At 36.6% G+C, this 18,224-nt stretch overlaps 1 protein-coding gene across 2 annotated transcripts in view; it reads right to left on the reverse strand.

The window, feature by feature from the left end:
* tmem201 (transmembrane protein 201) overlaps positions 1-18,224 on the reverse strand; it is a 125,256-nt gene that overhangs the window by 36,343 nt on the left and 70,689 nt on the right. The window contains exon 6 of one of the 2 annotated variants that reach the window (XM_059952281.1): positions 6,756-6,959. In XM_059952281.1, coding sequence (XP_059808264.1) covers positions 6,756-6,959 — 204 coding nt within the window. Of the gene's footprint in view, positions 1-313; positions 6,960-18,224 lie in introns of those variants that run through there. The other variant, XM_059952282.1, reaches the window with a different exon arrangement.

Consider the following 18,224-nt stretch of genomic DNA (forward strand, 5'->3'; position numbering starts at 1 on the left):
GCAGATGCTAGCAATTACAAAACCAGAATGTTTAACGAAATACAATTCCACGCGAAGAAAGATAATCACTCAATGAAACAAAACGGAAAATCACTGGCATAATGGTAAAGGCAGACCTAGACCCAAAGGATTTGAAAATGATGTTTATAAAATCAAGAACATTATCAATTATTGGTCTTCTCTGTTAGAAGATTTCAGGCATCAGAACACCATTAAATGCTAAATTACTTCCAAGTGAAAAATTAAAACACCTACACTCCTTAGCAATCCTGCGCACAAGAACAGAAATCAGAAACTAGCTCTGCAATTCACAATACGTTGAGTAATTTTTTTTATTTTCAAAGATCAAACATGAAAAAAAGACTTAAATTTGTTCAACATCCATCTGAAAGACACTCATGTTCTCAGGGAGGTCATCACCAACATCCTGATTGACAAGATTAGTTCAGTGCCACAAGATGAGCCATTAAGCTGTCACAACTCACTTGTGCTGAACCAAGGATTCATCTAGGTTACTGCAGTTTGCTCTAAGTGGTCCTGACACACAATGTGATAAAGCAGCAACAGTACATACTAATGAATTTGGATGAATCTACAACAATTATCAGCAACGGCTTGCAGTCCCAAGTGTCATCTTGACAACATGCAATGTTGGTCTCAGTAAATAAGCTGCAAAAGGTAAGGTGAGCTCTTAATAATACTTGCATGATAGAAGTGAAATGAACATTGATTCTGGAGGAGTACAATAATCCAGATAAAGTTAAAAAGTTAAGATTCACTAAACACGATAACACTGATCACATTAAATGTACTCCAGAGCACTGCAACATTTCCATTTTACAATAAAATTAAGCTTAATATTGCAGTAAAATTTCTACATTGGCTTTTACTTATTAGGATTTCACTAGGTTGGAATTACACACAGTACATTTCCATCAGATGTGTTAGACTATAACTATTGGCTGCATTCACATTTATACACTGCTGTTGACTGTACCCAAATAATGCAGAAAACGTCATTACATAGACTACAGCTTTGCACTTCAATGTTTACACAATGTTTTATATTACAAACAGTGCTAACAGGCTTTCCAGCAACATTAAGTCAAATGATAAACAGCAGATTAAATAATATGCTTTTAAATCTACAACAAAATACAAGTTAATTAGTTACGGCTAAAACTAAATCAGAGACAATGATGTAGATGCAAATCTGCTTGAATCAAACCCAACTCTTCTCTTAAAAGGCCTATGGCATTTATTCTGATTTAAGATTTTAAAAGTTGTAACTTTAGTTCCAACAATGTCTCCTGCTTTCTGAAAATGATTTTACATTGGCAGTTTCAGATCAGAAACTCATTCTGGTTACTTACTTCAAGAAAGGAAAGCCAATAGTACTATTAGTGAACTGTGTCCCATATTACATTCACTGGGATGCAAGGTCCCATCAGTTCCAATACAACAACTTCAATGCAAACCTCAAATCCCTCTGAGAACTTTGAAACTTGAAACGCTTAGATAACAAGCACTTTGCATACCCCAAAATGAGCAGTTACTGAAATGCTGTGAATGGCTGTGATATCTAATTTGGAAATGAATAGTAACAATACATAAGTAAAGAGCATATTAAATTTTTGTGTAGGCAATTTATTAAAAGCAAACTACATAAGCCTACAAGCATCACTTCTACAACACATTACATAAATTCTACTTGCCAACTAAACTTGGACCAATTAAATGAGTACATAATATTTGTTTTTAAAATGCTGAGAAGGTTCAAAGTGACAGTAAGGTTTAAAGCAAAAAAAAAGCTGCTGCAGGGCTTCCAATACAAGCAAACTTCAGAACATTTTTAAATGATTAAAATGCACAAAAGGTGATAATAGGCAGGGAAGAAGTAAAATAGGTGGCACACCCTTTTGAATGCTGAGACATTTGAAATAAAATACAAGATAATATATAAATACAATTCAAAAATAGAAAACCTTTACAAGGAATCAAAATATTTTAGTGCATTAACAGAAACTGCATAGAATTTTAAAATATATGTATTAAGTACCAAGAATACGTACTGCACAGAAATAGCAATTGTGCATATGTTAATACATCTTGATCTAAATATTGAATTACACATTATCTGATAAAATTTAAGAAAGGAAAGCCAGTAGTACTACTGAACTGTGTCCCAAATTACATTCACTGGGATGCAGCAAATATCATATATGAAGGCATAGCACCAATTTTACTGGTTACTTAAATAACAGCTATTCAGCATTCAAAAAAGTTAAGGAAACCAGAATTTGAAAGTAGCATTTGCAAGAGAAAAAAGAAATTGGAGCTAGTAATGGATGGTATGATGATGCCAGTGTGATAATAACACTTGCATAAATATTGAAGCCTTCCCAATGCATGCAAGAAAACTGATTTGTAGAATTAATTTTATTGTAATGCAAATTGCCAAGGCAGCATTTATCTTAAACATAATTAGTTTCTTTTACAACATAATGAATTTAAACCAAAGCCATCAAATCACCCACTCACTAGCCTGAAGCCAAGAATGTTTTTTTTCTTTTAAAGATGCAGTAATCATTTTTTCTGGACCTAAAATTGGGCTGATTGTACCTTTAAGAAATCAAACACGTCCACTTTTTTTCCATGTTCAAAACATTCAATGTCTCAATGTCTCATTAACTTTTCTTTATTTTTGCCTGAGGCTGGAGAGGGGAGGTTCCAAGATTTAAAAAAAAATCAGTGCTATTATATTTGCCAGATAAGTTTTAGTGTTACTGGTGTAACAGGTCTGAAACATGAGAAAATATGTAGATGCTAGAAATCCAAAGCAAAACACAAAATGCTGGAGGAACTCAGCAGGTCAGGCAGCATCTAATGAAAAGAGTTGATGTTTCAGGCCATGACTGCTAAGTTCCTCCTCAAGTTCCTCCAGCATTTTGTGTGAAATAGAATCTGGGGCTGCATCACAAAACTGATGAGTTAAGTGCTAAAGCATCACTAGAGTTTAACACTAGGAATGGATGTCTTTGTGGAATATAATATTATCAAGGACCCCCATCACCCAGGACATGGTCTATCATCAGGGGGGAGGTACAAGATCCTGAAGACACACACTCAACATGCTGGAGCTTCTTCCCCTTCACCATCAGATTTCTGAACGGTCAGTTAACCAACCCATAAACACTACATTATTTTTGCACTACTTAATTATTTTTATACTTGTATTTCTTTCTACAATTTAAATTATTTTTATGTATTGCACTGTAATATTGCCACAAAACAAATTTCACGACATGTCAGCGATATTAAACCTGGTTCTGATTCTCCAATGTGGCACATGTTCAGTCAGAACTGTAGCAGAAAAAAGGACGTCCACCATCACTGCAAGTTTCTAAATAGGACAGAGCACCACAGCTTTCTTTAAGAAAAGGAGCTTAATTTTCTATGATTTTCATTTGGAAATGCAGATAATACTAAATTAGCCTTATTTGTGACAGAATTATCAATCTGAAGAGTTGGAATAGTTGCAGAAAATTTATAGTCATATTAAAAACAATGTCTGGTCATTGGTAGTGATGCCATTTATATTAATATTCAAAAGAAATCCACCAAGTACACAAATTGTAGATTATAGCCACAAGGAGATGTCATAACTCCATGGCTGAGTAATGCCACTACCGTGATGAATTCTTAAAAATTAAGGCTGCAAAGTGATAATAAACTATCACAAATAGTTGATTAAAAACTATTTGCAGTTTTAATTCCTCTGTTAAAAACAATTCATTTTGAATGGTCCAACAGAATTCCACTTTATATTTCCTAAGTTAATTTTTTTATTTAATTAAAAAATTTTCAACTTACAATTTAAGATTTTCATTCTTGTGAACTGCTGGCCACTGTGAATTTGTATTCTCCTGGGCTACAACTCATACAGATCAAGTCTTCTAATTCTGGTCTCCTCTACATCTCAGCTTCCTTCACTGCACCATTGGTGATTGTGTGGCACATTATTAAATTAGATTCACCAATAGACAATAGACAGTAGGCGCAGGAGTAAGCCATTCGGCCCTTCTAGCCAGCACCGCCATTCACTGTGATCATGGCTGATCATACACAATCAGTACCCCGTTCCTGCCCTCTGCCCATATCCCTTGATCCCGCTATCTATAACAGCTCTATCTAACTCTCTCTTGAATGCATTCAGAGACTTGGCCTCCACTGCCTTCTGGGGCAGAGCATTCCACATATCCACCACTCTCTGGGTGAAAAAGTTTTTCCGCATCTCTGTTCTAAATGGCCTACCCCTTATTCTTAAACTGTGGCCTCTAGTTCTGGACTCACCCATCAGCGGGAACATGCTTCCTGCCTCCAGTGTGTCCAATCCCTTAATAATCTTATGTTTCAATCAGATCCCCTCTCATCCTTCTAAATTCCAGTGTATACAAGCCCACTCGCTCCAATCTTTCAACATATGACAGTCCCGCCATTCTGGGAATTAACCTTGTGAACCTACACTGCACTCCCTCAATAGCAAGAATGTCCTTCCTCAAATTTGGAGACCAAAACTGCACTCAATACTCCAGGTGTGGTCTCACCAGGGCCCTGTACAGCTGCAGAAGGACCTCTTTACTCCTATACTCAATTCCTCTAGTTATAAAAGCCAGCATGCCATTAGCTTTCCTCACTGCCTGCTGTACCTGTATGCTTGCTTTCATTGACTGATGTACAAGAACACCTAGATCTCGTTGTACTTCCCCTTTTCCTAACTTGACTCCATTTAGATAGTAATCTGCCTTCCTGTTCTTGCCACCAAAGTAGATAATCTCACATTTATCCACATTAAACATGTGCCATACATTTGCCCACTCACTCAACCTGTCCAAGTCACCCTGCATTCTCATAACATCCTCCTGACATTTCACACTGCCACCCAGCTTTGTCTCATCGGCAAATTTGCTAATGTTACTTTTAATCCCTTCATCTAAATCATTAATGTATATTGTAAACAGCTGTAGTCCCAGCACCGAACCTTGCGGTACCCCACTGGTCACAGCCTGCCATTCCAAAAGGGACCTGTTAATCGCTACTCTTTGTTTCCTGTCAGCCAGCCAATTTTCAATCCATTTCAGTACTCTGTCCCCAATACCATGTGCCCTAATTTTGCCCACTAATCTCCTATGTGGGACTTTATCAAAAGCTTTCTGGAAGTCCAGGTACACTACATCCATTGGCTCTCTCTTGTCCATTTTCATAGTTACATCCTCAAAAAACTCCAGAAGATTAGACAAGCATGATTTTCCATTCATAAATCCATGCTGACTTGGACTGATCCTTCTACTGCTATCCAAATGTGTCGTAATTTCCTCTTTTATAATTGACTTAAGCATCTTTCCCACCACTGACGTCAGGCGAACCGGTCTATAATTCCCTGTTTTCTCTCTCCCTCCTTTCTTGAAAAGTGGGACAACATTAGCCAGCCTCCAATCAGCAGGAACCATTCCTGAATCTATAGAACATTGGAAAATGATTACCAATGCGTCCACAATTTCTAGAGCCACATCTTTAAGTACCCTGGGATGCAGACCATCAGGTTCCGGGGACTTATCAGCCTTCAGACTCAACATTCTATCCAACACCGTTTCTTGCCTAATATAAATTTCCTTCAGTTCATCCTTTACCACTATTCCTTTGGCCACTATTACATCTGGGAGATTGTTTGTGTCTTCCCTAGTGAAGACAGATCCAAAGTACCTGTTCAACTCGTCTGCCATTTCCTTGTTCCCCATACTAAATTCACCCGTTTCTGTCTTCAATGGCCTAATTTTGGTCTTAACTATTTGGAGGCACTTATTTATTTCTCCAATGTCAACTTGTGATGACCAGCAAGTAATATGAATATTCCTGAAACTATTATTAGCACCAGGATTCAGTTTAATTGCTCGCCATAGCAGCCACAGCTACGCAAAGGTGATCAGCTCTCAGATTAGGGCCAATTAGGGCTTTGGTCACCCTCCAGCTTCTCACTTCATTCCCCCTCTCCCACCCACTCACCACCCCCCTCCAGCCTTAGAATACAAGGACATACCTTTTGAACAGAGAAGAGGAGGAATTTTTTTTAGCCAGAGGGAGGCGACTCTGGAATTCATCGCCACTATGCGGTTGTGCAGGTCATCATTAAGTATATTTAAATCAGATGTGGATAGGTTCTTGATTGGTAAGGGCATCAAAGTTTATGGGGAGATGTCTGGAGAATGGGGGTTGAGAGGGATAAATTAGGCCTGGTGGAATGGTGGAACAGTCTCCATGGGCCAAATGGCCACATTAATTGGCTTTATGGTCAATTAAAGTGTTAAACTAATATTAAAGCAATTTGTGAGCATGTTAATTATGCTAAGAGATCTACTGACAGTCTTTAAGTAAATTAATAGCAATTATTTGACCTATATTCCAAGATCATCCAAGAAATATTATGACATTTGAATTTGTGCCTAATGAAAGTGTTCAGTAAATCTAGCCTAAATTCCATGGAAAAAGAGTACACAGACGTGAGGTTTGATTTTATAGGATTGTCAAGTCCAACTCATTCACATAGGTCAAAGAATAATGATGCTGCAACTTTAAATTCCTCAGGAGACAACCAAATGTTGGGAAAGCGAAATAAGAAACAGCATTCCACTGTAGGAGGACAGAATCAGTTACACAAGAGTTCATATGCTGCCACTGTTCATTGTTCAGATTCTGACCTTCGTGCTCTGTATTGCCGATGGCCAGTTGACTTCCGAGTAGCGATAGCTGCAGTGAATCCCACTAAGCAACACAAGGAGGTGGTGCTGAATTTCAGAGTGTCGAGCCACCCAGGAGCATCAGTCTGCAGGTAATCCTCCACCAAGTACAAACTCATCACGGCCAGCCAGAGAAGAGAAGCCATTGCGTCAATTCTCCGCAACCTAGGGGAATTTGATGTGGAAAAAAATCAGATACTTTAAAACAATATTCCAAATAAACAGAGGCAAGAGAAATTTCAAGAACCAGTTTACAGCAGCTAAACAGCCACAATTCAAACTAACAAACCAGCCTGACGGTGTGAACATTGATTTCCCTAACTATGGTAATTTCTCACCCCCTCTTTCCATTCCCCATTCTAGTTACATGCTTACCTTTTTCTTCTCATCTACCCATCACCTCCCTCTAGTGCCCTTCTTCCTTCATCTCATGGTCCATTGTCCTCTCCTATCAGATTCCTTCTTCAGCCTTTTACCTTTGACACCCATCACCTGCCAGCTTCTTCCTTCATTCCTTCCTTACCCCACCCATCTACCTACATCCTCAGATGGCTTCAACATCTCTATTCCAGTCATGATTGGTGGTGGGGGTGGGGGGGGAGATCTCTGCCCAAAACATTGACTGATTATTCACCCTCACTGATGCTGTGTGGTTTGCTGAGTTCCTCCAGCATTTTGTATGTGCTGTTCAAGATGTGTAGCATCTGTAGAATCCCTTGTGTTTATAATGAGGTACCTGCTCACTTTTTAAGAAGTGGAAGGTTGACTTGCACTCTGTATCCTCCACTTCGGTATGGTAAAAATCAAACTGTTTAGGAGAGGAACCTGGCCTCATCCATTTCTAAAGAGTCCTCTAATTATCCTAGTCAAGTGTTCTTTGCACACATCTTGCAGTTTTATTTATTTAAGATTGTCTTAAGGTCACTATCTGCCTCTACCAGCTAGCAGTGATTCCAGATATTTCACTACATGATCTTTCATTAGGTTCTTCTGCAATTATCTTAAACCTGTGGCTTCTGGACATGAATCCACTTTAACAGAAAAGTCTACGTTCATTTGGGTGAATATGAATTTGCCAGCTAAATCTTCTCATTAACTTCACTGCTCTAGAAGTGAATAATATCAGATTAAAGTCTGAATATTTCAGTTCCTCTCCAGTGATACCTTAAATTTGATAACTGTTAAACAATTCAGGGGGGGTGGAGTTTCAAGATGGCGATGTAGACATCAGCCTTTTAGGCGCTCTTCATTTTTTAAGCTATAATCACCCTTTAATCAAATCTTTTCGTACTTAATCATATGGGTTGATATCTATGATTTATTTTTCTTTTTAAAAATAACACTGGATTTAATTTTTTCAAACTTAGAATGTCTGTACCTAAGAAATCGTCTAAAGACCCTATATCTCTCGATGCAATCTCCAGTCTTCTGGATACTAAACTGGATACTAAACTTGCAAGTCTGGAAAACAAACTTACTGCGAAAATATCGGAGCTTGAAGAAGTCGTTAAATCATTTGATATCAAGCTTCATTCGCAGGCAGCAGTTACTGAATGCCATGAAGAAAAGTTTGCGGCTCTTGACAAGATAATTTGTGAAAAAATACGTACAATCGAAACTTTGGAGGAGAAGGTATGATCGACTGCTAAAATAGTGGAGCAGTATAAGTTTAAAATCACCGATCTTGAAAACCGGTCTCGCAGACAGAATTTGCGTATTATTGGATTTCCCGAAAATCTCGAGTCTGGTGACTTAACTGAATATTTCTCTAATTTATTGTGGGAAATTTTTGGCGAGGACGCTTTGCGGGTTAAACCTACTATTGATCGTGCCCACAGAGTTTCGAGATTTTCAGCTGCGAAAGACAAGCCACGAGCTGTGATTGTCCGTCTCCATTATCCTTCGGAAAAAGAGCTTTTAATTCGATTAGCTCGTCAGAAAGGTATGATTTCTCACAAAAACAACAAGTTTCGTATTGTGGAGGACTATTCATTCGAGGTAATGAGGATGAGAATTGCTTTTAAACCGGTGATGGCAGAGGTTCATTCGATTGGACTGAAACAAGCTTTAAGATATCCAGCAAATCTCAGAATTATGTTGAGCGCCAACAGTCAGCGTTTCTTTAATACTCCGGAAGAAGCGAAGAAATTCGTTGAAGAATATCGCTCTTCTAGTCCAACTTGAACTATATGTTATGTGGAAGAACTTTTGGAGAGAAGACGCCATTCCGTTTTAGGCTTTAACTTATGAAGCTGCGGTATAGCTTTTTGTTTTGGTCTGTAGACCTGGTTTTTTATTATTATTATCATGATTTACAGATACTTTTTTAACTTTAATGTCTTTTTTCTTAATTAATTTTTTTCCCCTCTGGATTAGATATACATGTTAAGACTTTGTAATAATGATTTATTTTTTAAGATGTCGTTTCTTCTTCCCATAAGACTTTGCTTTCCGTAAGCGTTTATTTGCCTGTATTTGAGAATGGGACGAATGTTTTGAATTTTTGAACCTTTTTTTATATATATATTGTAGTGGTTATTGAACCCCTTTTTAATTCTATTTTGTTAACCTTTTTTTTGAAAAAAAAGATTGGTGAATTTACATCTATATTTTGTAATATGGTCCTTTCAAAATGTCGTTTTTTCTTCCCATAAATCTTTGTTTTTGAAACGTCATTTCCTTATATTTGAATATGGAATTTTTTTTAAAGGCATATTACACTATTTTAAACTTCAATGGTTATCCTTTTTTTTATTAATGATTTTTTGCTTTTTTATATTATTTTTTCATTTTTGATTGATATATATTCTTTTTGTTTACAACCCTGTATTTATATCTGGGTGTTATATAGTTTCTCTTTTCTTTCTTTTCATGAAGTCGCCATCTTGAAAATGGGGCTAATATTAGTGTTAGTTTGTGCGCCTGCCGCTTGGCTTTTTTCCATGGGGTTGGGGGAGGGGGTAGGTATCTTCTTTCACGCTTTTGCTTTTTATTTTTTTGCTTTTAGTTTATGGGCCAACTTTAAATTATTAATATTGTTGAGGTGTCATGTTCTCCGGTTGCTCCTGAATCATTTTTCCTTCTTCCTGATTTATGGGTTATGTGTCTTTTTAACCTTTTATGATATACACAATTAATGTTGGCATGATGGATAAGTCTGTTAACTTTATCTCTTGGAATACTAATGGTTTAAATCATCCGATTAAACGTAAAAAAATATTTAAAGTATTCCATAGACTAAATGCTAATATTATTTTTGCACAGGAGACCCATATTAGGAGGGAGGATAATCAACGCTTCTTTAGGTTCTGGAAAGATCAACAATTCCATTCGAATTCTACCGCCAAAATTAGGGGTGTGTCTATTTTTATAGACCCTTCAATTTCGTTTACACATCATGAAATTATTTCTGATCCACAGGGCAGATTTTTGTTGATAACTGGTTCACTTTTCAATCGAAAAGTGGTTCTAGTTAATATTTATGCTCCAAACTTTGACTGCCCTGAATTTTTTAAACGTTTATTTACTTCCCTTCCTAATCTAAATGAATATATGTTGATAATGGGTGGAGATTTCAATTGTTGTTTGAATCCTTCGATGGATAGATCTAAACCTATTCGAATTCTTCCAAATAGATCAGCCTCACTTATTAATTCTTTAATGGTTGATTCGGGAATTACTGAAATATGGCGGTTTTTGGACCCTAACGATAAAGAATTTACGTTTTTTTCACATGTATATCACAGTTATTCCAGAATTGATTATTTTCTTATTGATCATCGTTTATTAACAGATGTTATTGATTGTAAATATGATTCTATTGCTACTTCGGATCATGCACCTTTGAAGTTATCTATCAAGATTTCGGACTTTTCTAATAATACTAGATCTTGGAGACTTAACGCTACTTTGCTTCAAGATCCAGAATTCATCACCTACATAAAACAGCAAATTGACTTGTTTTTCTCAACAAACTATACAGAAGAGATTGACAGAGGAATACTTCGGGATTCTTTTAAGGCTTTTATCCGTGGACAAATTATCTCATATTCTGTCGGTAAAAGAAAACAAAGATATTTAGATATTGCTTTATTAGTGGATAAAATTAAAGAAATTGATAAGATTTATTCCGTGACACCTACCAAAGAACTTTATAAGAAAAGAGTTGAGCTTCAAATGGAGCATAGCTTATTATTATCTTCTTCAATTGAGAATCAATTAATTAGGACCAGGGCCCAATTTTATATCCATAGTGATCGAACTGGTAAATTATTAGCTAACCAATTAAAAGCTATTTCGACTAAGCGACAAATTACTAAAATTCGTAAACAAGACAGCAATCTGACTACTGATCATAAAGAAATCAATAACACTTTTCAAGATTTTTATAAATCTTTATATCAATCAGAATTTGACGGCGATCTGTCCATGATGGATAACTTTTTTAACAATTTGAATATTCCCAAACTGACAGATGAAGATCGTAGCTTGTTTGATGCTCCTATCTCTCTGGCCGAAATAGGAGAGGCCATCTCATCAATGAACTCAGGGAAAGTTCCTGGTCCTGATGGTTATATTACAGAATTTTTAAAAACTTTTTCTTCTTTGCTTTCCCCTTGGCTATGTGAAATCTTTAATGATGCATTTGTTAAGAAGAGATTACCTCAGTCTTTTTATGAAGCTACTATCTCTCTAATTCTTAAAAAAGATAAGGATCCCACTTTATGTGCATCTTATCACCCTATATCACTATTAAATGTAGATTCTAAGATTCTTACAAAAATTTTAGCTATTAGGTTAGAAAAGGTATTATCACAGATTATTTCAGAAGACCAAACTGGTTTTATTAGGAATCGGTATTCCTTTTTTAATATTAGAAAATTGATTAATATAATTTATACTTCATTACCCACAATTCCAGAATGTGTTATTTCACTAGATGCTGAAAAAGCCTTTGATAGAGTTGAATGGGTATATTTATTTAACACTGAGATATTTTAATTTTAGCCCTAATTTTATATCATGGATCAAACTAATATATCATAAACCTGTTGCTTCTGTTCTTACAAATAATTACAGATCTTCTTTTTTTCAATTATCTCGTGGTACGAGACAAGGTTGTCCCTTAAGACCTTTATTGTTTAATATTGCATCAGAACCTTTAGCCATTGCTATTCGTGAATCTCCTAATATTTTTGGTATTACCCGTAATGAGAAATTATACAAGTTATCACTTTATGCTGATGACTTGTTATATATTTCTGATCCTGACAGGTCTATTCCCGCTATTTTATCCTTGTTGGCTCAATTTGGTAGTTTTTCTGGTTACAAACTAAACTTGGATAAGAGTGATTTATTCCCTTTAAACGCGCAAACTTTACTGAATGAAAGGACACCATTTAAAGTTGTTGATGATAACTTTATCTATTTAGGTATAAAAATTACTAAGAAATATAAAAATTTATTTACATTGAATTTTCTACCTATGCTTTATCAAATTCAACAACTTACTACAAGATGGTCTCCCTTATCCTTATCATTAGTTGGTCGGATTAATGCTATTAAAATGATGATTCTACTGAAATTTTTACATTTATTTCAAGCTTTACCAATTTTTATTCCTAAATCTTTTTTTGATAACATTGATTCAAAAATTTCTTCATTTGTGTGGCAAAATAAAAATCCTAGGTTAAGTAAAAGGCAATTACAAAAATCTAAAAAAGATGGTGGTTTAGCTCTACCTAACTTTAGATTTTACTATTGGGCGAAAAATATTCGTAACCTAATATATTGGAAATTAGATTTGGATTCACCATTGTGCCCACAGTGGGTAAATTTAGAATGCAATGAGGCACAGGGATATTCTCTATTCTCCGTTCTGGGTTCTTCTCTTTCTGCCGATTTAGTTAAATTCAATAAACAGATATCTAACCCTGTTGTCAAACATACATTACGAATTTGGTTTCAATTTCATAAATTTTTTACTCTGAAAAACTTTGTTCTTGATAGCCCTATTTTACTTAATTTTTTTTTCAAACCTTCTTTGACAGATCAAGCCTTTAGCATATGGAAAAGGAAAGGTATAAAATGCTTTCGTGATCTCTTTTTTGAAGGTAGTTTGATGTCTTTTGACCAACTTTCCAACAAATTTGAGTTACCTAAATCTAACTTTTTTAGATATTTACAAATTAGAAATTTTTTACATAAAATTCTACCATCCTTCCCCAATTCAACTTCAATGGACTTTTTAGGTATGATTTTTACCTTAAATCCCTATCAGAAGGGATTAGTGGCTTTTATTTATAATATGATTATGAAGATACAACCAGAAATATCAGGTAGAATTAAACAAGAATGGGAAAAAGAACTTCAATATAATAAATCAATAGAAAAATGGGAAAAAATTTTACAAATGGTTAATTCTTCTTCTATATGTGCTAAACATGCCTTAATACAATTTAAAATTGTACATAGAGCTCATATGTCTAAAGATAAGCTTGCTCGATTCTATTCTCATATTAACCCTCAATGTGACAGATGTCATTCAGATGTGGCTTCATTGACCCATATGTTTTGGTCATGTCCCACCTTACATAACTACTGGAAGGACATATTTGCTACCATTTCCTCAATTTAGAATATTGATTTACAACCTCATTTTATTACTGCAATTTTTGGTATACCAAATGAAGATGATAATCAGTTTTCCCCTTCAATTAGACGAATGATTGCTTTTGTAACATTAATGGCCAGAAGGTCTATATTACAAAATTGGAAAGAAGTAAATCCTCCTACCATGTTCCAGTGTTTCTCTCAAACTATTTCTTTTCTGAGCTTGGAAAAAATTAGAAGCACTATTTTTGACTCATCAATTAAATTTGAAGAAACTTGGGGACCGTTCATTCGACATTTTCATATGAATTAATTTGGCCTCTTCCAGACCTTCTCTTTACTTATTCTTGTTCAGGTATGGAGTTCCGGAGTTTTTGGCACTATCATATACAAATAAACTGTTATTATTGCCCATGTTAGTTTAGTTTAGTTTTTTTTTATATTTTTTGCCTGTATTTTTATAATTTTTTATTTTTCTTTTGATGATTATTTTTATTTTTTTCATATAATTATTATAGACTTGATTGATAATGTACTATGTTTTTCTGTTGATATTTTAATAGGATATTGTTATCCTACTATTAATTCAATTTCAAGTCATGCATTTATAACCTATTTATTATTGTATTATGTTTTTTTATATATGAAATTCAATAAAAAGATTGAAAAAGAAAGAAAGAAACAATTCAGGGGACTTTTTACAATAGACAGTAGGTGCAGGAGTAGGCCATTCAGCCCTTCTGGCCAGCACCGCCATTCACTGTGATCATGGCTGATCATACACAATCAGTACCCCGTTCCTGCCCTCTGCCCATATCCCTTGATCCCGCTATCTATAACAGCTCTATCTAACTCTCTCTTGAATGCATTCAGAGACTTGGCCTCCACTGCCTTCTGGGGCAGAGCATTCCACATATCCACCACTCTCTGGGTGAAAAAGTTTTTCCGCATCTCTGTTCTAAATGGCCTACCCCTTATTCTTAAACTGTGGCCTCTAGTTCTGGACTCACCCATCAGCGGGAACATGCTTCCTGCCTCCAGTGTGTCCAATCCCTTAATAATCTTATGTTTCAATCAGATCCCCTCTCATCCTTCTAAATTCCAGTGTATACAAGCCCACTCGCTCCAATCTTTCAACATATGACAGTCCCGCCATTCTGGGAATTAACCTTGTGAACCTACACTGCACTCCCTCAATAGCAAGAATGTCCTTCCTCAAATTTGGAGACCAAAACTGCACTCAATACTCCAGGTGTGGTCTCACCAGGGCCCTGTACAGCTGCAGAAGGACCTCTTTACTCCTATACTCAATTCCTCTTGTTATAAAAGCCAGCATGCCATTAGCTTTCCTCACTGCCTGCTGTACCTGCATGCTTGCTTTCATTGACTGATGTACAAGAACACCTAGATCTCGTTGTACTTCCCCTTTTCCTAACTTGACTCCATTTAGATAGTAATCTGCCTTCCTGTTCTTGCCACCAAAGTAGATAATCTCATTTATCCACATTAAACTGCATCTGCCATACATCTGCCCACTCACTCAACTTGTCCAAGTCACCCTGCATTCTCATAACATCCTCCTGACATTTCACACTGCCACCCAGCTTTGTGTCATCGGCAAATTTGCTAATGTTACTTTTAATCCCTTCATCTAAATCATTAATGTATATTGTAATCAGCTGCGGTCCCAGCACCAAACCTTGCAGTACCCCACTGGTCACAGCCTGCCATTCCAAAAGGGACCCGTTAATCGCTACTCTTTGTTTCCTGTCAGCCAGCCAATTTTCAATCCATGTCAGTACTCTGCCCCCAATACCATGTGCCCTAATTTTGCCCACTAATCTCCTATGTGGGACTTCATCAAAAGCTTTCTGGAAGTCCAGGTACACTACGTCCACTGGCTCTCCCTTGTCCATTTTCATAGTTACATTTTCATAGTTTTGTTTAAAGTCAGCAAATTACGAAATTTCAGAATTCACTATTGAAAAGGAAATGATGAAAGCATATGCAGAGTAATTTTCCTAAAGAGAGTTAGATACATATTTGAGAAATTTCCAGAACTGTGCCAAAAGATGAATGGGATTAATTAATGGCTGTTTCAAAGAGACAAGACAGGTTAAGACGCTTTGCAATATTTAATGCTGCTTAGTGTTACTATAGCAGAATTATGTAAGTGTAGTCTCAAGAAGGCTGGATTCTTCTGCAGTCAGATCAGGTAGACTGGGTAAGTAAGTGCTCTCTACCCTCACACTCAACTTCTGCCACTTGAGAGGCCATAATTAGGAATTAAGATTTGCAAGACTTTAGCTGGGTTACTGACTTTCCCTTTAGCTGCCAGTCTTTGGCAAAGCGCTGTAATATGAACTATGACAGCTAAAGGTAGTGTCCCTAAACAATTGTGCAGACTTTCAATACACACTCAACGGTCACTTTATGAGGTACACCTAGTGGTTATTGCAAATATCTAATCAGCCAATCAGGTGGCAGCAACTCAATACATAAAAATGGCAGAGAGGTTCAGTTGTTGTTCAGACCAAACATGAGAATGGAGAAGAAATGTGATCTAGGTAATTTTGACTGTTGGATGATTGTTGGTGCCGGGTGGGGTGGTTTAAGCATTTCAGAAATTGCTGATATCCTGGGATTTTCATGCATAACAATCTCCAGAGTTTACAGAGAACGGTGCGAGAAACAAAAACCATCCAGTGAGCAGCAGTTCTATCAGTGAAAATGCCTTGGTAGTTACCCTGTTGGCTGATATCGTCAACTCTAACAGGTTTTAGCAAACATATCTCTCATTGAACAATGTTAGGTTAATAAACAAATCCATTGAAAAATGACGTGAAATAGATTCTAGTGAACACCAGGACTTGAATAGCCAGTTTTTAAACATCAACCCCCTCAATCAAAAGAGTACATAACCCTGAGCAACTTTGATCAATGTCAAAATATTGTCAGTTGGATGTTGCTTCTCAGATGCCAGGGTCAGGAATGTCTTGGATTGGATCCATGACATCCTAAAGGAGAAGGACGATCAGTTGTAAAGCGTAGTTCGTATTGGAAACAATGACATAGGTAGGGAAAAGGAGGAGGTCCTGAAGGGAGAAAATAATGAGTTAGGCAGTAAATTGAAAAACAGGTCCTGCAAGGTAGTAATCTCTGGATTGCTGCCTGTGCCACGTGCCAGTGAGGGTAATAGGATAATTTAGCAAATGAATGCGCGGCTGAGGAATTGCTGCATGGGGCAGGGTTTCAGATTTCTGGATCATTGATTTGCTAGAGGTGTGTGGAGGGTTTAAACTAAAAACTGGCTGAGGGATGGAAACTGGAGTGACAGGGCTGAGGATGGGGCAGTTGGTATACAAGTCAATGCATTGTGTAGTGAGACTGTGACGAAGGACAGTCAGATAACAGACAAAATTGCAGTCACTGGGATGAACTGAAGTATAACATGGGGCAAAATCAAAATTGGTGATGAACACAGGAGTGGTAATATACTGTATTTGAACGAGCACTGTGTACAGAATAAAGTAGAAGACTTTGTGGCGCAGTTAAAGATTGGCAGGTATGATGTGAAGGACAGCTCCGAGTCATAGCGGGTAGATCATAGTTGGGTGCTTAACATCTAATGATACATATTGTATCGAAAAAAAAATCCTTAGAAATATGTGACATAGGATTGGAAGGCATAGAATCATTATGGAAAAAGCTAAGAAACTGCAAGGTAAAAAGACCCTGATAGGAGGCACGTACAGGTCTCCAAACGGTAACAAAAATATGGGCTAAAATTACAACAGGAGATAGAAAAGGAATGTTAAAAAGGCAAAGTTAAGATAGCCCTGGGGAATTTCGATATGTATCTAGATTGGGAAAATCAGGTTGGTGCTGAATCCCAAGAGGGAGAATTTGCAGAATGCCTACAAGATGCCTTTTTAAAGCAGCTTGTAGTTGAGCTCACTAAGAGAATGGCAATTCTGGATTGGGTGTTACGTATTGACCCAGATTTGATCAGGAAGCTTAGGGTAAATGTACCTTTAGGAGGCAGTGACCATAACACAATAGAATTCACCCCGCAGTTTGAGAAAGTAAAATCCAATGCATCAGTATTACAGTGGAGTAAAGGAAATTGGAAGTATAAGAGAGGAGCTGGACGAAGCAGATTGGAAGGGGGCAGATCATTGGGTATATTTAAGGTGGAGGTTGATAGGTTCTCGTTTAATCAGGGTGTTAAAGGTTACAGGGAGAAGGCAGGAGAATTCAATTGAGAGGGATAAAAAAAATCAGTCACCATGGAAAGGTTGAGCAGACTCAATGGGCCAAATGGCCTAATTCTGCTCCTAAGTAAATCAAAAGACTTTATGATGGATTGAATCCAGAAATGGCTAATAATGTTGTAATTTGATATGTATTCAAAAGTGCAAGTTCATTTTAATCATGAAGCCCAGAAACAACATTGTTGCTTTGTATCATATCAAGTCCAAATGGCTTGGCTGTTTTTAAAGCTTTGTTCTACAGTTTCTAAAGGATATCAGTATTGCAAATTAGACTTACTACATCACCTGACACTGAACAAGAGAAGACAGAAGAGGTCACAAGTATTTAAAAAGCTCCTAAGGATGCTTAACCAAAAAATAAAGGAAGTGGGCTAAATACTGGCAATACGTACCTATTTTTGCAATGTCCCATTACAACAAGTTAAATCTACATTAATGCATCTCCATTAGGGTCCTGAATCCTCATAAGATACATCTTGAATGAGTCATGTGAATCAAATTGGGCAAATCTGGATACTATTGCCCCACAGCAACCCTTCATAAG

This window comes from Hypanus sabinus, chromosome 27 (genome assembly GCF_030144855.1).
Source record: "Hypanus sabinus isolate sHypSab1 chromosome 27, sHypSab1.hap1, whole genome shotgun sequence".
Taxonomy (NCBI): Eukaryota; Metazoa; Chordata; class Chondrichthyes; order Myliobatiformes; family Dasyatidae; genus Hypanus; species Hypanus sabinus.